The following is a 20,247-nucleotide window of genomic DNA, read 5'->3' as shown; positions in this document are numbered from 1 at the left end:
TGGTCGTTCCACAGTGAAAAACACCCAACTTTATGTACAGATAGGTTCCCGAAAGGCGCTAGCACGCCCAGTCGCGTAACCCCGACCCCGAAATTGAGTTGAGAGGTTGCGGGCAGAAACACACAGTCTTTGCAAGTGACGCCGCTTCCACAACTGCACTGGGCCTCAGGTGTCGGTGCGTGCCAAACCTCCCAGCGACACGCCGTTAATCCGTTTCCTTCGCTCGGCCGCCAACTTCTTCCTCCAGCGTTCCAGCTTGGCCTCCGAACTCTCCATCAGCTGCACGACACGAGGCGATGAATTCAATCTTGCGCTGTCTGCATTTCTGGCCTCACACACTTCCTCCAAGGTAGCATTTCTTATTCATTTACGTCGTACCTACATCACCTTGTGGGCATTATTGTAGTGGGTTATTAGATGCACACCGGCAATCAGGAAAAGAAAACGTTGTTGTTATCAGTGAACACAGTCTCCTCCGGAAAGTTGTTCCACTCTCTGCATGCCTTGACAAAGAATGCATTCGTAAAACAGCCGGTACTAGGGCTACATATGTGAACCTTTTTGGAGTTGCTGACCTCATGAAGGATGTCCCAACCATCTTCTAAATTCAGTTAGTTTTAATATAACTATATCTATGAAACGTGGCCTCAGAAGATCAAATGTCTACATTGGGGTGGCATGTAAATGACAGATTTGACATAAAATTAAACCTAAAGAGATGCCCAGCTATCCTATTTGAGGGACCCTATAAATCTTCTTGCTTTATGCAAATATTCTTTCTTTAATCTCGAATTTAACCTCCTCAGATTAAAAAAAAAACAAGCATGAATAATGAAAGCAGATTGTAAGGACAGTTATGCTTGCATAATTGCGGTGGATTAGTCCCATCGAATGTGCTTCTCACCCAGCACCCTCGTACTGCGGAAAAGTAATGACCGCAAGCATCATGGGTATTGCTTTCCCACAGTACACAGGTGCATGGTGAGAAGCACACTCAACGGGGCTAACCTGAGGCGATGAACAATACAGAATGAATTAAGCGAAAATTCTGTTTCAATTAAGCACCTCATAAATGCATTAAAAACATTGTGGGACAACAAATTTTTTAAAATTTTGTTTGAATTATCCGGAAATATGAAATATCCGAGTTTGAATTATCGGGGTTCCACTGTAGGGGTGTGCAAGAAGGCCTTGGACGGACCTAGCTTCCAGTTTCAGAGCTTAGGAAAAATAATGAAAAACTGCAAGTAGGACAAAGTATTTTGGTTTTAGACAATTGCGATAGGGTTATTCTTACTATACCAAGCATAAGTACTGACTTGCAAAAACTGGAAGTAAAAAAAAAAAAAAAACTTACGACAATGAAATTTAATTATACAAGTCAAATAAATTACCAAAAGTTTTACTTATAGCCTGCTGCAATACTCTTGGATTTGTGAGTGGCTTGGGAAGTACTGGGTGTTTCAGGCTCTTTAAATTGACCGCAAAATTCGGTCTCTTAACCTATCGCGCTACGACTTTGTGCAGCGTTGCCCACAGATGGTCCATTTATTTTTTGTAAAATTTGCAAAGAGCAAACTTTTTTGAGGAAAAAGTAAAGAAAGAAAAAGGCTTAGCTCCTATAGAAACACAGCGAAGCCACCGGTCTTCAAACAATACGGCGCCATTTCGCACCGGAGACAAGAGATGGCGCAAGCGGTTGCGACGCCAACTGCCGCCAACGAACGAGCATACGGCGCCGAAAGCCAGCGTCTTTAGCAGACAATCTTTTGGACTTAAAGCGGCGCGCGTCCCTCAGCGGCGACAGTCACAGAACCAAAAACAAGCGCGGCAACAACAAGGAACTGCAAAGCAGACGGCATCAGTACCCCGAAAAAAAAAAAACAGTCAAAATATCCCGACAAACCATTTTTTAATCAGTTATGCGTCCATTCAGCAGGGCCGTAACCGGGGGGGGGTTAGGGCGTTCTGGGCATTATTGTAGTGGGTTATTAGATGCACACCGGCAATCAGGAAAAGAAAACGTTGTTGTTATCAGTGAACACAGTCTCCTCCGGAAAGTTGTTCCACTCTCTGCATGCCTTGACAAAGAATGCATTCGTAAAACAGCCGGTACTAGGGCTACATATGTGAACCTTTTTGGAGTTGCTGACCTCATGAAGGATGTCCCAACCATCTTCTAAACTCAGTTAGTTTTAATATAACTATATCTATGAAACGTGGCCTCAGAAGATCAAATGTCTACATTGGGGTGGCATGTAAATGACAGATTTGACATAAAATTAAACCTAAAGAGATGCCCAGCTATCCTATTTGAGGGAGCCTATAAATCTTCTTGCTTTATGCAAATATTCTTTCTTTAATCTCGAATTTAACCTCCTCAGATTAAAAAAAAACAAGCATGAATAATGAAAGCAGATTGCAAGGACAATTATGCTTGCATAATTGCGGTGGATTAGTCCCATCGAATGTGCTTCTCACCCAGCACCTTCATACTGCGGCAAAGCAATGACCGCAAGCATCATGGGTATTGCTTTCCCACAGTAAACAGGTGCATGGTGAGAAGCACATTCAACGGGGCTAACCTGAGGCAATGAACAATATAGAATCAATTAAGCGAAAATGCTGTTTGAATTAAGCACCTCATAAATGCATTAAAAACATTGTGGGACAACAAATTTTTTTAAATTTTGTTTGAATTATCCGGAAATATGAAATATCCGAGTTTGAATTATCGGGGTTCCACTGTAGGGGTGTGCAAGAAGGCCTTGGACGGACCTAGCTTCCAGTTTCAGAGCTTAGGAAAAATAATGAAAAACTGCAAGTAGGACAAAGTATTTTGGTTTTAGACAATTGCGATAGGGTTATTCTTACTATACCAAGCATAAGTACTGACTTGCAAAAACTGAAAGTAAAAAAAAAAAAAAAAACTTACGACAATGAAATTTAATTATACAAGTCTAATAAATTACCAAAAGTTTTACTTATAGCCTGCTGCAATACTCTTGGATTTGTGAGTGGCTTGGGAAGTACTGGGTGTTTCAGGCTCTTTAAATCGACCGCAAAATTCGGTCTCTTAACCTATCGCGCTACGACTTTGTGCAGCGTTGCCCACAGATGGTCCATTTATTTTTTGTAAAATTTGCAAAGAGCAAACTTTTTTGAGGAAAAAGTAAAGAAAGAAAAAGGCTTAGCTCCTATAGAAATGCAGCGAAGCCACCGGTCTTCAAACAATACGGCGCCATTTTGCACCGGAGACAATTGATGGCGCAAGCGGTTGCAACGCCAACTGCCGCCAACGAACGAGCATACGGCGCCAAAAGCCAGCGTCTTTAGCAGACAATCTTTTGGACTCAAAGCGGCACGCGTCCCTCAGCGGCGACAGTCACAGAACCAAAAACAAGAGCGGCAACAACAAGGAACTGCAAAGCAGACGGCATCAGTACCCCGAAAAAAAAAACAGTCAAAATATCCCGACAAACCATTTTTTAATCAGTTATGCGTCCATTCAGCAGGGCCGTAACCGGGGGGGGGGGGGGTTAGGGCATTCTGACCCCCCCCCCCCCCCCCCCCCGAAATTTTTTTCTGGGCACGGCCCTGGTCGGTGCACTTGCAGCCAGCCGATTTTAATCTTCACCTCTGCGCACGCGCAGTGGCACCGGTCGGCTACCAGGTACCAAACCGGGACCGGTTCTTCGGTTTGCTATAACTCTCCATTATATGCCACCGATGCACATGATTCATAGGCAAAAATAAGACAATAGACATTTTCAAAATGGCCGCCGTTGTCCCCGAAAACCCCCCCCCTCCCCCTCCCCCGAAATTTATTTCTGGGTACGGCCCTGCCATTCAGTATGTTTTATTAGCAAGGATGATAAAATGATGCATTGGCAACTGATATCAGAAAAGCTTGCGCCGCTTTTGAGTCGAAAAGATAGTCTGCTAAAGACGCCGGCTCTCGGCGCCGTATGCTTGTTCGTTGGCGGCAGTTGGCGTCGCGACCGCTCGCGCCATCTCTTGTCTCCCGCGTGAAACGGCGTTGTATTGTTTGAAAACCGGTGGCTTCGCTGCATTTCCATAGGAGCTAAGCCTTTTTCTTTCTTTACTTTTTCCTCAAGTAAGCTCAATCTTTGCAAATTTTACAAAAAAAAATGCACCATCTGTGGGCAACGCTGCACAAAGTCGTAGCGCGATAGGTTAAGAAACCGAATTTTGCGGTCGATTTAAAGAGCCTGGCCGCTCCTTGAAACACCCAATAGAAGCACAAATCATTGTTTTCAAAGCAGGCAATGCGGTTATAGACGAGAAAATTACTCTCTTTGCCAATGCTAGCAAACATCCAATTTTGGGCATGCCTGCGCTCATTCTCTAGACTGCATTCAAATGTGCAACCGCTCCTTTGGTGTAAACAGTAAACTCTCACTTGAGTGAACGTTGGTTTAACAAATATTTCAGAAAAACAAACTTTAAAAAAATCCCCAGCAGTTTTTCTATGCCTTCTATGCAAAAATGTTTCAGTTAAACGAATTAACAAATTTCAGGATAGTGAATATTTCAGTTCAACGAACTTGATCGGTGGACCCAGGATTATTTTTGCAATCAGTTCAACGAAGTTTTGTGCTGTGCAGTGCTGCCTTAGCCGATGCCCGCTGCCACCAGCTCTGCAGCGGCGGCGTGCCATCGCTGGCATTTACAGCACCGCCGAGGCAAAGCGGCGGTGCGGTAGACGAAAACGAACCATGTGGTGCGTCTGTTTTTTCCTTTGTCATCGGTTCTGTTCGGCCTGTACTTTCAGCTAAGTTAACCAGAGTGCAACCCACTTATAATGATAATGAGAAAACCCGAAATTTCAATCGTTATAACCGATTATCGTTGTATCTGGACTAGAAACTGATCATTTCCAGTCTAGAAACTCATGAAACTGATCATTATAAGTGGTACATCGTTATATGTGGTATCACTGTAAGTGGGTTGCATGGTATTTCCTGGGTCCCTTGAAGTTCACTCAATTGAGAGTTTACTGTACTTCCTTAATTTCAGTGCAGGTCATTTACCAATAAAACGAAAAATGAAAATTTGCCAAAGCATCTCGCGAACCGTAGCCCAGCCTTGAGCTGACTGCCCACTGCGATGCAAGAAAGAGAGAAAGGCAGACGAGCGACCCACATTGTCGTGGACGAGGAGCTCTGGCTTCTCCCGCCAGTTGCACAGGGGCACCACTTCCTTGTTTGCCGCCACCAAGGTCTCCAGGGAGCCAAAGATGGCCGCCGTGTGGTTGTCCACCTCCTTCAGGCTGCCCCCATCCTGCAGAGTGAGAAAGCACATCTGGCGGGGGCCTAGAAGCCAAGCACGAGTGTTGCAGGGTTTCCACAGCCCCACCGAAACCTAACCTAACTCAACCCTAAACCAAACGTAAAGGGACAATGAAGACGATTTTATTTAATTTTTTTAAATGGTGTTTTAATGCTTCTTGGGAACATAGCATGCCGCCCAAATTTTTGTAGACATTTATGACGCGTATTTATGTGCCTACGAAAGAAGTAAAGAAACCGAAACTGAACCATCTCCAGTCTCGTTTCTGGGAGTCTGAAAACGGAGGTGACGTAGGAGTGACGTCAAGTGTGAATAGTCGGTATCGGTAGTATTTAGGAGATCGAGACTCTGGTTACCGCGGTGGGTTATAGCAGCGCGGTCGTTGCGCCGACTCTGTCAACATGGACGAATGCCGCTCTCGCGAGCGAGTTCGAGCTTCCGTTCAGTGACCGAACACCAACGGAACGGGAGTATGTGTGTGGCGGCCTCTGCCATCACCCGACGGAGACCGCCCAGCCGGCAACGAGCGGCCCGCATGCCGAAGGACGGACGCGGGGGAGATGCCGAAGGGAAAGCGGCAGCGATCCCACCGTTCCGGGATCCGGTCCCTCCGCGGACTTCCTCTTTTCATCATCAAAGAACACGAACAGCTACCCACACGTGAAAACTAGCGTCGCCCGAACGAATACTGGTCTTCAGTCGACCGTTAGAACAGCAATCTACAGCTACCATTTTGCAAAATCTTTCGAGTACCGTGTTCTTTTTTAATTTTATATTGTTGGATAGTTGCTCGTTGCCGGTTTCACGTCCAGCGTAGCAAAGAAAAAAACAATGATGCTGCTTTATCTGCGGTTTAGTAATCATTTCCGATCCGATTTATACCTTTGATCATTATTCAAGCGGAAATTAGAACAGTATTCCTAAAAATCGCGAGCCAAAACGTGACCGAAGGCACGTTCCTCGTTTCGACCAATCGCTGACGCGTCTCTTGTGACGTCGCGCTCCTTGGCCCCGCATCGGTCACGTGAGCTCCGCTTCTCGAGGTTTCTCCCGCAACTCTCGGGGCGTCGCCCCAGTCGATCCCGGTATGATTATTACCGCGACTGTTTAATTGATTTGCGCGGCACACAAGCGCCGGTTTCGGCTGAAATTTCGGCAACGTAGCCTGAGACGTGCTTGGAACCCAATTCAATCGCCAAAAAGATCTCCGAAATTGCCTTGATTGTCCCTTTAAACTAACCTAACTCTGGCCTAATGCTAAACTAAACCTAAACTAACTGCTAAACCAAACCTAAATTAACCTAACTCTGCTCTGAACATAAACCAAATCTTAAACCCAACTTAAGCTAACCAATTCTAAACCAAACCTTAAAGGGGTACTCCGACGATTTTTTGAGCTACCTCAACTAACTATATTTTCTGACTTCCCGGCCTTTACCCTTTCCGGTATGCTATTTAGTATCGCGAAATTCATAATAGTTATTGTGAAATGGGCAAATGAAAATGATGCAAAAACCAACATTCAAATATACCCACACTTTTCAGTGCCGTGACGTCAGTGGCGGGCAGGATTGCCAGCCAAGCAAGTGGTCTAAAAAATAGAATATGCCAATCATCTGTGCCGTGCAGGAGTGCGGGTACTGCAGCGAGCTTCTAAAGCGTTCATTTGACACCATGAAACTGCTTCAAATCAATTGGGAACAAATTCTACAGTCCAAAAAGTGAACCCCTGCCCTCCACTGACATTACTTTTTCGTTGTTGCCAGTAGAAAATTTCAGTTTGAAAAACACGGTGAGAACCGAAATCGTAAATTCAATAACTTTGCGAAAAAAAATATTTTAGCCTAATATTTGGGATACTATTTTGGCGATGTCTGTTGGCGAGTTCAGCAATATTTTAAGCAAATCAGGAACCACAAAGAAATCACCGGAGTACCTTTTTAAGCCAAACCTAGTTTTAAAGCAAGCCTATGCTATTCTAGCCTCCACAGAAACTCTGTGGCCCAGGTGAAGCCAAACACCTCGAATCGACGGCTTGTAACCGTCTCTGCATCGCCATTTGTCTACTTTCGGCACTCTGCACGAGTCCAACAACCCACCAACTCACCTTCTTGCCTGCCCTGGACACGAAGACCTGCTGGCTGAAGGACGGAGCGTTGATGTCCTCGATCATCCTAGCCCGCTCCAGCTGCTCCTGCATGGTGGGTGGCGTGGATGTCTGGTTGCTGGCACCTTTGGGCAGCAGCCCCTTCTTGCTCAGCTCCGCATTCGCATTGGCTGCATAGAAGGAAGCGACACAGTCGTTTGTGAGCCAGTGTACCCATTTAGGCAACCTCGGGACTCCAGGGCACCATACTCCATTTATTCTTATATAGAGCCACAAGTTGCCAGCTGAAATCCCTTCAGATTCCTAGCGAAGAACTGCATTCGGGCATATCTGGGTCGCAAGCCACTCTATACTCTACCTCACTACTTGTGCACAGTGTAACCAAAAGTACAGAGGCGAGAGCATAACATTAACAGTTGGAATTTCCCTTTTATCCAGACTTTCTTTTGTGCAGCCCAATCACTGCTTTCGTGCTCATCAGGGATTAGCTTGTCACCCAAAATTCCCACAAAAAGGACTGTTCTTTCTCTCTCCCACCCATGGCTTTCACAGTCGTGTGCAGAACTGCTGAAATAAAGTAGAGAGGCACAACGTTGCTGGGGGTCAGACCATGGGTTCAACTTCCAGCAAGAGAGATTGATGAATGGAGTATGCAGAGAAAGGTGGGCAGCAGACTACATAAAGCCAGCATATATAAAGTAACAAATGATGCTACTTCCACGAGGTTAGTTTGTTATTGTGAATTCCAAAATGCAATTAAGTAGGCTGCAAGGGAGCGCTGTAGCAGAGTGATGGTGGAGTGAGCATGGCAAGTCAGATGTTTGTGCATGCGGCACAGTGACATAAGGCAAATCAAATGTTTGCGCATGTGGCACCACGTCACAGGTCGGCAGCAAGGGACGGTATGTTCTGGTCTGACCAATAACCGTCAGTAGACAGCTTTCAGGTATGACAACGCAATACCAGCTGTCTGACACTTGCTGCTTGGCACATTTTGGACCCACATTTTGAACGTGGGCTTGCACGCCCCATAGCAACGTCCGACCAGCTGCGTGCAATTTTTATCAGTTATGTGTTCAGAATAAGTTTCGACAGGTAAATAACCGATTCACATTATGTTTGCTTAATTTTTCTTACTGATAGCTGCCACTCAAAAACCTTGCATAATGTGGGCTCCTCATTATGCTGTCGACTGGCCCAAAATTAATATTACTTCTATTTTAATTTTAAAGGCAATTGCACACTGTCGGGAAAAAGATCACATCCACGTTTTAGAATACTGCACAACCAATACTGGATAAACTTATAATGCTCTACAGAAGGCCCCATAAGTTTTTATTCCAGCTTACATTTAAAAAAAAAAAAAAAAGTTAACTCTTGTTTAGAGTTCAGTTCAGTGCATTATCATTTTTCCACTCAAGAAGAATATTAGACTAAACTAGTAATATCTGTTCTGCAATGCTACTGAAATGCTGCAAACCCCTACGTTTTGAAAAACACCTTCATTTTAGAATCTTACTTCAGTCTTTAAACAAGGTGACCATCCCCTATTCACTCTTTGCTAGCCCTGCAAGGACAATAACTCAATGTTTTGTTAATCTGTGGTATACAGCTGAGTATTTACAAATCTGCAGCATATTCTGATGAAGGCTGGAGCTCAACTGGGGAGGCATTCTGCAACAAGTGCCTACAGCATAAAGCACCCGCAGACTGATCCTAGCTTCTTACATCTCAAAAATGTTTCTGTAATAATGTCACCAAGAAAATTTTATACATGGACAGTGAACATCTAAAATAATAGCCGAGAGAATAGCAGCTTTTTTTTTTTGAGACTGCCTTCTCTGTAACCAAACAGCGATGTCTTCCTGCTTCTTTTCAACAAGGCCCAAAGCATCGGTCTCATAGATATTGTTGACAATAAGGATGCCCCACATTCAGTAACCCTGAGTGCAGGTTGTATCTCACGAGCTCCAAATTGACTGCATCAAAGCTCTTTATTCCACTGGCTCGCAAAACTAGTATTACTCATAATATATTATTTGCCAACAGGTGAGAGGGTGAGAAGACTTTTGGTGTTGCCCGGCTGTGATAAAAAGAGCGCTTCCTGAAGAACATAAAAATTATCTATCTACGTTGCAAGCATTTATCTTAATAAAGAGACAATCTCTGGAGGAGTCACCACAGAACAATTCAATCAAGATTCTTATGAAAATCTCTGGAGAAGTTACCACAGAACAATTCATTCAAGATTCTTATGAAAATCTCTGGAGAAGTCACCACAGAACAATTCATTCAAGATTCTTATGAAAATGTTGCTAAAAGAGTATATGAGAGCAATTCATTGTCATGTTTGCTCATGGCAAACTCAATTACCCCCAGCACAATGTAGGCAGGTTAAGACAATCCAACTTACATTTTCTTCCTCTCTGAGCATTTTCGTTTGTTCCTAGAAAAACAGGACTAAACTGTGAATTGCTTATTACTGCCCAAACAAAAGACACAACTGAAACATAAGTCATAAAGCTGTCTATGGCAGCTACCTGTGGACACAGGGGAGTACCATTCTTGAGTCAGTGTATAACACAAATATCGCACGGTTTTCAACTATAGCTGTTTAGCAGCATGTATACAAAATTCTCTCTCCCACGACTCATTTAATGTCTACGTAGTGTGAGTCAAGGATGTAGTGCGTACCTGCCGCTTTCATGACCTGCTGAATCTTCAGCTTCAGCCTGTCGGCATCGTTCTGTCACACACGACACCTGGTTAGCAACTGCCCCTCCGAGAGCACTGGGAAAGTTGAAACGGGCGCCCCTGAAACCACTCACCACATTCCTCAGGTCAGGGCTGTCCCTCCTCGCTCTCCTACAAGGGACGGCGATCCATTAGAAGCAGCTCACTCCACTCATCGAGACACACTCAAAGGGAAAGGAACTGGGCAACCAGATATTCGAAACATCGAAACAGTGGCAATCTCTGACGTATGTACAAATGAGTCAGTCAAATGCAGGTGTTCCTCAATAATATGGACACACCACTGCCTCACAAAAAATGCTGGTAAACGCTTCAAGTCGCCGACAAGACAGGATCGGCAGGACTGTTTCTACCCTGTCGAAAGATAAAAGGTAAAGCAGCACTGATGCACCGTGCTTCAACATTGCCTACAACATTATTTCGAATACGTCACAAAAGCCGTCCGAGAATTACTGTCACGTGAACCTACTTGTTTTCTTCCGTTTTTGTAGGCTGAATCCTGCACCCCTAGTGACACAAGTAATGACAAGGGCCCAGATGTTTAGGCATTTGCCTATAAATGCCTAAATGCAGCCTTTTACAGTTTGCCTACGTTTTCTTAGATTTTGTTCAAAAAAGTGCCTTTTTATTTGCACTTTCATACAGACTGCATTCATTTTTAGGCTAGTATTTGCTTCAATGGCTATCCACCAGCTTTGAATTATTTTGTCTTCATTTATTCTCCAGAGAAAAAAGGCCTTCGGCACCTGCTGTTTCTGTTGCTGGCCCCTCGTTCGTCTGACGTTAGGATGAGAGGAACACGGTGGCGCTATTTTGCTTCGACATGTGCAGAGCTCTGGATGCGCGGGATAGACAATGCTTTGGCGGCAGAACTAAAAGCGTTGAACGTGCAATTCTGACAAGCATTAGGAAGCTGACCCCCTCCTTTCTCCCGTTAAAATCGCAGCGGCGTCCACAGAAGACGACAGCCCTTGTCCTTCCAGAACCGGCACTTGCGGCTCGGGTGTATTGTGCACACCGCCACCATGTCTTGGTTCAATGGGAGAGGGGGGCTTAGGTTAACGCGGGCTAACACGGGGCAGCGTTGCTCGCTAAACGCTTATCGAGCTTTTAGGGGCGAAGCTCCTTAGGGTCTAGCCTTGTCCGTCCGGCGCCCGTGCTCACATCAATCGCCATCCCTTCTGTCTTCTTAAAAAAAAAAAAAAATTATTTGCGCAGTCGACAGGATTTGAACCTGTGCGGGGAGACCCCAATAGATTTCTGGTCCATCGCCCTAACCACTCGGCCACAACTGCGGGACGAGTCGGGGGCTCTGAGATGTGGTAGTAACCCAAGAGGTGGGACGTCATGGATGAAACGTTGCATGTAGTCGCTTAACGTGTATACAGGAGAGGGCGCTGCTGTTAAATGCGTATATAATCGCGTTAAACTTTGCATGCATTGACTCAACGTTCATAGACGAGAGGGCGCTGCGGACAAATGCTTAAATTCGTATATAACCACGTTCCATACCACACATTCTCTTTCTGACATGGACCGTTGACTTAAGCAGTGGAGATGCATTCCCACGGCTTCTAGCGGATCCAAGCTGATCCACTAGAAGAACCACTGGCTCTGCATTTCACCGACCATAAAGCAGTAATAATGAAGCCGAAACGCAACCCGGAACTCAGCACTACCTATGAGCAATAAAAAAAAATCAGCACCATCAGCACTACCTATGAACAAAATCAGTATCATAAGCACCACCAGAGCTTCGCCCCAATCAACATCATTCACCACGTGGAGGTGCGGTCATTAGTTTCGCCGCAGAAAGCTTTTTTTTCCCGTGCACTAAAAGAGAAGTGCGCCGCATGTACATTTCGTAGACCAACGAAACTGCCACTGTGGCATCAGCTGTTGCCAAGGGCTAATGGGATATGCTTGGGTAATATGCAGAGCACTTGGAGCAGCCTCTCCTCCTCCTCCTTCGTCTTCTCCTGCATGCCTTTCTCTCTTTTCTTCTCATTCACCTGGAAGAGGCGTAACCACAAAGCCAGACGAACCTTTCCCCTTCTTTGCCTGGCGACAGTAGGCATCGTCGTACGCTTACAGTTGGCTCACTTGTTTTCTAACATGCCGAAAGAAAACGGCTTGCAAGCAAATCGGTGTAGGAGATGGATCGCAGAGTTTGGAGATGTATTCACGACGGACGGCAGTGTTCTTCTTCACAAAGTATGTGAAACGTCGGTTTCTAGGAGAAACGATGCCGCGTTGCTCGGCACGTCGCAAGTACAAGACAGAAGATGGGAACATTGCAAGTTCTGGCGGAAGCATTTGGCGAAAGCACCGATGGAAAGGTATTCCAGTTTTCCAAGGACCTCAGCCAGGCATTTTTGTCCGCAGAAATACCACTATGGAAGCTAACACACAATGGTCTCCGTACATTCTCAAGGTACACTGTACACTCAAAGTACAGCTCTCCGGAAAAGAGTGTGAAGGAGTGCCATGAAGAGACTTTCACCTAATTCGAGCGAGAAATCGGGTATAACTACCGTATTTACATGAATGTAGGTCAACCCATTTTTCAATTTTTGAACATCTGAAGTGGGGGGGTCAACTTTCACGATTCACGGTTGCATGTCGTTTGAGTGAGTGTCAAGATCATGCTGGAATGATAACTATGCTTTTTTCTATTGAAATGCGTGATCCAGGCAGTTTACGTTTTCGGTGCTCGTTTATGGCCATTCTTCATCCAGAGGCAACAAACAACTGCATTGCTGGACGCAAGTTCGACCCCCGTCGGAGCGGGTGATGCTCCAGTGGAGTCTGTAATGGCGCGGGACTTTGAACTGTGACGGCAAACAAAGAGGCTTCCGCACGCCAAAGTCAGAATAGGTGCGGATGCCCTCTGGAGTTAGAGGTCAGGCCTGCAACGTACGCCGCAAAAGTGTGCAATCGAACCCTACTTGTCACGTGCAACGCGATCGCCAAGCAAGCGCGGAAGATGCGGCTGATGCTGTCACTTGCGAAGTGCGGGATTTTGTATGACGACGCCGCTGACGTGCTTCAAGAACGTAGCATTGGTGGCGACGGGCCTGACATCACCAGTGTGGACGAGTCATAGTCTAGTCGCGGACAGAGTGGGATTGACAGGGAGCAGCTTCAGTTGTCCCGCCTCCAGCGTGAACTTCCTGGTTTCGATAAAACCTGGACATCTCACACACCTTGTGCATGCATGCGCAGCCAAAGCATGCCAGAAGGCATAGATCACGTGTTGGAGGCTGGGCTTTCGGAACAGATACTTTGTCGTTCTCACGTATTTACAGTAAAATGCACATCTAAAGAGTTTTTTTTTTTTTTTTTTTTGCTGATGTGCAATGTGGGGGGGAGGGGGGGGGGTCGATTTATAATTGTGTAAATACATCTGGGCGTCAGTCGACAAAACCACGGATACCGGCGGCCGGTAGATGGTCAACTTCATCGTTGGAACAATGAAAGCTGAAGAAGCCGGAACTCCAATCTTACTGAACACGGACGTTCTTGAGAAGGTAAACCACTCGACTGTTGCGCGGTTTTTTACCGCCTCTCTGAAGCTTTCGTGGCCCAGAAATTTTTGGCATGAGAAGGTTCTGCTGTTTGTCACGAATGGGGCGTCCTATGTGTGCAAAGCTGGTAAAGGACTTGAAGTTCTTTTCCACAAGATGGTTCACTCAACGTGTTTTGTGCACGCCCTGCATTGCATTGCCGAAGGAATCAGTGTGGCCTTTCCTCAAGTGGATTTGTTGGAGTCTAATATAAGGAAAGTATATTTGAATGCTCCATCGAGAATTGCTGCTTTTCAAGATGCTGTACCTGATGTTCCTTTGCCGCCCCAGCCCGTGTTGACTCGGTGGGGTGCATGGATAATTGCAGTGACATACTATTGTCGGCACTTCAACTTACTGAAATCTCTGCTTGAGCAAATCCCAGACGACGCTGTGTCTGTCACCGTAGCCAAAAGGATGTTCCATAAGGCGGACATAGAAAGAAATCTTGCATACATCAATGCAAATTTCGGCACGTTGACGCATAGCGTGACGAAATTGGAGACAACGAGAATTTACCTAAATGAATCCCTGAAGAATGTCCAGCATGTCCGAGAGTCCGAGAGTAATCCACAACTGGCAGGCAAGGGCATGACTGCTAGCAGAAGATGGAGGAACTGATATACAAGAATCGAGGACCTGCAACTCTGCTGAATAGAGACGGGAAAGTCTTGCTGATGAGGAGCTCAGCCCACTTGAACTTTCATGCTTTTAGTTCGCACCCCTGACATCTTGTGACGATGAAAGAAGTTTTTCAAAACACAAAGCCATTCTCACGAAGAACAGGAGGAGCTTTAAGCTTGAGAGCCTGAAAATGTGGTTCACTGCAGCATGCTTTCACGACAGTGAATAGTTCCATATCCGAACATTGACGTTGGATGGGCACAAGCAGGTTTTTCCTTACTATTGCAGCGACATGTTTTGTAAAAACCCTGTTTGGCTTGTCTGCAGTGTTCTTTTATTTTTAAATGAGTTAAAGCCCTTTCCTGTGGTATTATGAAGCACCTAAATAAGGAAATAAAAGAGAGTGGCTATATGTAAAGCTTTTATGTTGCACTAGAATCAATAGAGCCTATAAATGCCTGCCTATTTTGAACTCTCTTACTGCCTAAGCATCCGGGCCCCAGTAATGACGCAACTTATGTTCCCAAAAAACTTTACCAGGTTAAACTTCGAAGAGGTTTCCAAACTGGGGACATCAAAGGAATGCGGCAACACAGACCTATGTCAAATTGTATGAAGTAACACACAATTGTTTAGTATGTATGTTGACAATGGCTGCCAGTTCAGGAAACAAAAACATGTAGAAAGTTGATACACTCCAATCCTGAAGCCACTCTAGGGACATGTAGAGTCAAGGACCATAAAGGCAGCTGGGTCAAACCTTGGGGACGATGAGGTAGACCTCCTGCTAGATCTCCTAGGAGAATCGCTGGCCGAGCGGGAATGCCTTCGAGAACTGGATCCGCTCCGGGATCTGCCTGAACGGTGCTTGGGAGACCTGAAAGTGTGTGCAAAAAGGGAGGTGAAAGAAAGGCCACAATCCAAGGCATTAAAGAAGAGAAAAGTGCACAGACTAATACAGTATAACCTTGCTACGAGAGATCTGGTTGCAGCAGACATTCGGTTATAACTAGGATTTTGTGTCTTCTGAGTTTTTTTTCTCGACAAATTCGGAGGGTGTTTTTTCTAGTTTATTTTTTGCCGAAAATTCAGAGTGTATCGGAGTTATTTTTTTCTTCGATTTCCAATTCTCCAAAACTCAGAGCTTAATTTTGCAGTGTTTTTGTTAAAATATCCGGGTGTAAACATGTGCTAAATTGAAGAGGATGCGCTAGTATCAATTAATATTTCTTCAGCTGAACCTGGCGTTGGCGCCATTCCCATTAACAATACTCATTTGTTCCATGGCATACAGTATTTTACTTCAAGTACACTGCACCCAGTGTACTTACTACTTGAAGTACATAACCCCTCATTTACTTTGTACTTCAAGTACTTTTTAGATGTACTTTACCCAACACTGTCTATACCACTGAGCCAACTTCACTTATTACAAATTTTGTTATAACATACGTTCAGATATATACATTCAGAATGGACTATATTAGAAAGTGTGAAAGTAGTTCAACATTCTATTATAGCAGACTCTGACAGCAGTCATTATTTCGGACATTACTTGGCTTTGGTTTGGTAGTGGGGGCATCCATTTTGAAAACTGCTCGATGCCCCGCGAGCCTTGTATGACCAAAACAGTGCAGTGACGACGACCGTCTGTACGGCTCAATAAAAAAAACCACCACCTTTCAAAAATCGGAAGTTTCAACAAACCAGTTCTTCTCTAATATCCACTCACATTTCGCCAGTCTCACCGGTTGGAACAGACTCCGGTCATAATCCACGTCAAAGTCTGTAGCAAGAGTATCCGTGTTCTGCACACTCCTCTTACAACAGATCAAAATCTTTGTCGCTATCAAGGGCCGTTACGAGTTTGTACCATACATATACGGTTTGGAAATGTGCCACACTATGGCATCTTACCAGAACATAGATCCCAACTGGGTAATCTCCTAGTACCCCTGCAAGGTGCCGAAAGGGCAATGTGCACCCACACATTGTGAACGCTTTACTGAGCTAAAAGGTCATGCCCACAGCCACCACGTAAGCGACGCCCAGAGTATCGACGCTCCGTTCCCCAACCGTCCTGCGGACGTTTCCATTTTGTTGCCTGGTACAAAGAGGGAGCAGCTAGCGACAGATTCGAAAATGCAACTTCCTGAGCCTTAGACACGGTGTCGGAAAGCTCGGGCGATGTCGTATTGCCTCTTGGCAGACCCTTTCCACGTTTCTGGAGAACGGAAAAGTTTGCTGCGATTTCAAGTAAGGCTTCGGATAAACGACAAGACTGGCTTTAAGCAACAAGATAGCTGAAGTGTCGTCACACCGAAGCGTAGCTTGTTTAGTGGCTCCGGTCGTGCCCTCAGCAACACCGCGCTACGCTGTCTGGGACGTGGCTCCGACCGGCGTGACCAGCGTTCCGTCCGACCCCCACGTCGAAAGGGGTCCCGAAGAGGCAATAAAAAGCACTTCTTAAGAGCTGTAAATGCGAAAGCATAAATGTCGATCTTCGCACCGCAGCCGCTTCTGATCCTCTCGGCACCTCAGCCATTTCTGCTCCTCTCGGCGGGGGCCGCAGCGCCACAGAGTGTGGGGTGGCGTTTCTTGTAACTATGCCGTGCACGAGTCAATGGGAGGTTATCCATCAATTCGCTGCTACAGACTACAGGCTTCACTCCATAGGACAGAGGAATTTAGGTGCCGTTTGGTGCGGCTTCAAAAGCTGATAATGCTTGTTCGCTCCATGGGACAATGAATGATTTTGCATTAAAAGATGTCACAAAAACCGCAGCGTCGTGCTGTTGGACGTCGCAATCCTAGTGGGTGGTTGTAGAAATGCCGGCGAAAAGCACGAGCGAACACGAGTGTCCCTGTCGTCGCGGCATCCCAACTCCTGGCTGCCGAAGCTTCTGCAGACTGTCGAACCGGAGAATATGACGTCATCGGGCAGAGATCGAGGGACAACGCATTTTGGGACGCGGTAAACACGATGTTTCACCGCGCTCATTTAGAGTCCCAAATGAGGGCGGCTTATTTAGCGGCAGTGAGCTCAAGGAGAGCTTGCCTCACCTGGATCGAGAGCGTCTCCTCGAACTAGGAGTGCGTGAGCGCGACCTCCTGTGGCGGGAGGTGGAGCGGGAACGCCGCTTGCGCGATGTCGTCTTGCTGGAGTAGCGGGACGACGAACTGGACCTCGAGCGGCGACGTCTCGACTTCTCCTGGTGCGAGCCGCGAGCATTCTTCTTTCGGTGGCGGTGACGACTGGACGACTGCTCGTCTCCTGATGAAGAGCTGCGAAAAAACATCCATAAGCTTTATGACGAGAGCAGGGAAAAAGATCTAACTTGTGTTAAAGTATGACTATTCATCAGCTAGCCTGCACCATTACCTTGATTTCACTTGTCTCAAAGATCGGGATCAAAAACGCAATGTTTCACGGCTGACACTTTTCGTCGAGAGACCGGGAACAGCGAAGTAAAGCACTCTGCGGCGCTGAGATTTCTTTGCTTGACAAGTTCCAGCCATTTCCGCGAGTGGGATAGAACGAGCGAGGTGGTAAAAGGTTAAAAACGTTTGTATGCAGGTTTTCAAGCGCGGTGTTCACGAAGACCATGTCCATGTTCTTTGACGCTAACCTGGTCTTCGGTCATGCTTTCGCGATTCTCAGCTTTTGGTAGTACGTTTGCCGCAGGAAAAAATAAATCCGATTTTCGCGTCCAGTTTTTAAAGGGGCTCGAGTTGTAACAGCCTCTTGTGCAGTGCCAAGTTGTCAAATCAACACGATCATTTGTTGCGGTAACTCCGAGATACAAAACATGTACATAGTAGCGATAACCACAAATATCGGCATATGAAGCTTAAGAAGGCGCAATGAAGGATAAATACGGCTTGTGAAGAAAGCAGGCGAAGAGGTTTACACCGGTTCGTTTACCTGGATCTGTGCGTTCGCTTCTTTTTCTTGCGGCGCGAGGTGCTTCCGCTGTCCGAATCACTGTCTCTGTACGGCATGATGTGATGGCGAGTCTATAGATGCAAGTTTTAATTACATATCTTTTGTTTCTACGGTGTTACCTATTTTCGGGTACCGCAAAAACTAGATTTTACAAATGCCGGCGAAAATTCGCGACGCCACAACACGCCATCTTGAGTGAAAGAGTACATAGTTGCTCTCGAGCAGTGTTGCCAGATGGTCCCAACAAAAAACCGCCAAACGGCTGGGAGGTATAGCCCAAATATAGCCAAAGCCATAAAATAAATATAGCCCAAAATAGCCAAGACTAAAAACAACGATTTTTAAGCCTTTTATTGACAATTTTTCATACGCATAAAAAACAACACGTTAAATTCCCTTTTTCAACCCTCAGATGCGCCACTTTTTGTGTACACATCGCGACACTGTTAGCGCGAACACGACATCGGCGGATTTTCGCATTTTACTTCTAAATAGTAGTAGCAAGTACGAAATTTTATCGCTTACATTATAGAACTAAATGAGCTCTTTCCGTAGCAATAATAGCTTGGATGGCATCCCTTGGTTTCAAAAAGAAAAATTGGAAAAACCGGCGATCGCTTGTTCGCGCTAACAGTGTCGCGCTCTGTACATTAGGTCCCCTGATATATATATAAAGAAAAGCGTCAGAAGGATGAAAATTTGTGAAACAATTACCCATCCTTCGTAGGTTTTCAGAAATAGAAAACATACATGAGCTGTATTGTGAAGCCCGGGAGATATAATCATACAGTAAAAGAACAGAATGTAGAAGCAGAACAGTCAGAACTGGGAGTTTTAAACTAGCACCCCCTATATCTAAGGTTCTTACAAATAACCCACCCGTCTATTTTTCTTTGTGTAGAATATGAGCGTCCCCCGTTCCGGTTCAAGCTATTTTTTGATTATGTTTCTTTTATTAAAGTTGGCGATGCCTAAGAACTTTCGCAATAGGCACCAAAGCTGCGTTTGGAGAGTCCAGTCTACGTCCGGGTAGAAGACGCGCTACCGGACCTGTAAAAACAGTGCAATTTGTTTGTTTGATTTGCTTCACTGCGCTGTGGGGAGACCGCTTGAACTCTGCTAGCACTGCTTCTCTGCGCATTGTGAAAACCCCGAAGTTTGTAGAAGTTTGAAGCCATTCTCCTTCCTCTCTTTCCTCTCGACTAGCCAAAAGAGAAACAATTTTTTTTTCGAAACTGACTAGAAGTTCGAAAATTAACTAGACGAACCTTAAAGTTCGACGTCGAACCTGAGGTTCGACAAGAGTTCGCCGCACCCTTAGAAATAGCCCAAAAATAGCCACATAGCCAAAGGCGAAATTTCGACGCCAACTAGAAAAAAATGTAGCCCAATTTGGCTATATATAGCCCAATCTGGCAACACTGCTCTCGAGGCTTCGACTCTGCAAGAAATTCGCTAAACGCAGTGGTGAGTGGGTGAATGCTAAGAAACTAAATTAAATGCGTGAACAGTACATAACTACTTTTGGAACAACTAAAATTATTCTGAGGTAACCGGAGTTAGCTATGCTTGGCCATTATAATTTATTAAAATGTACCTCCATACAAATATGGTTTCGTTCAGTTTCGTTTTCGTTTTCAATAATTTTGCGACGAGTCACTCATTACTGTTTTACCTTCTTGTCACATCAATGAATGATATGATAACATTTGTACTTACACAAAACTATTCAAAAAGTTTTTTTTTTAATGGTTAATTAGTGCTTCGATGACAACGCTGTAGTTCTCGGAAGACAATTTGAAGCAAACGGCAGATCTCTCCACAGTCAATGCTTTGCTCCGGCCCACCACATGCAACTTCAACGCTTTAGGAAGCGAACACGAACTAAAAATTAAAATAAAAAACTGCTACATCCGTTACAATGAATGCCTCAAAAT

The 20,247-nt window shown here is 45.3% G+C and overlaps 1 protein-coding gene across 1 annotated transcript; it reads right to left on the bottom strand.

The window, feature by feature from the left end:
• LOC8030313 (uncharacterized protein DDB_G0287625) lies at nt 1–18,515 on the bottom strand. The gene is made up of 9 exons (XM_029987593.3): nt 18,290–18,515; nt 17,428–17,649; nt 15,125–15,241; nt 10,249–10,285; nt 10,115–10,166; nt 9,834–9,866; nt 7,421–7,590; nt 5,167–5,304; nt 1–279 (listed from the first exon to the last, which is right to left on the bottom strand). The coding sequence occupies exons 1-9, from the start codon at nt 18,364–18,366 to the stop codon at nt 166–168; spliced, it is 960 nt and encodes a 319-aa protein (XP_029843453.2). The 5' UTR covers nt 18,367–18,515; the 3' UTR covers nt 1–165.
• Between the last annotated feature and the right edge of the window lie 1,732 nt (nt 18,516–20,247).

Source organism: Ixodes scapularis, unplaced genomic scaffold (assembly GCF_016920785.2).
Source record: "Ixodes scapularis isolate PalLabHiFi unplaced genomic scaffold, ASM1692078v2 PGA_scaffold5__190_contigs__length_132052651, whole genome shotgun sequence".
Taxonomy (NCBI): domain Eukaryota; kingdom Metazoa; phylum Arthropoda; class Arachnida; order Ixodida; family Ixodidae; genus Ixodes; species Ixodes scapularis.
Note: the sequence above shows the minus strand (reverse complement) of the source record. Positions and strands in the feature narration are given on the sequence as shown.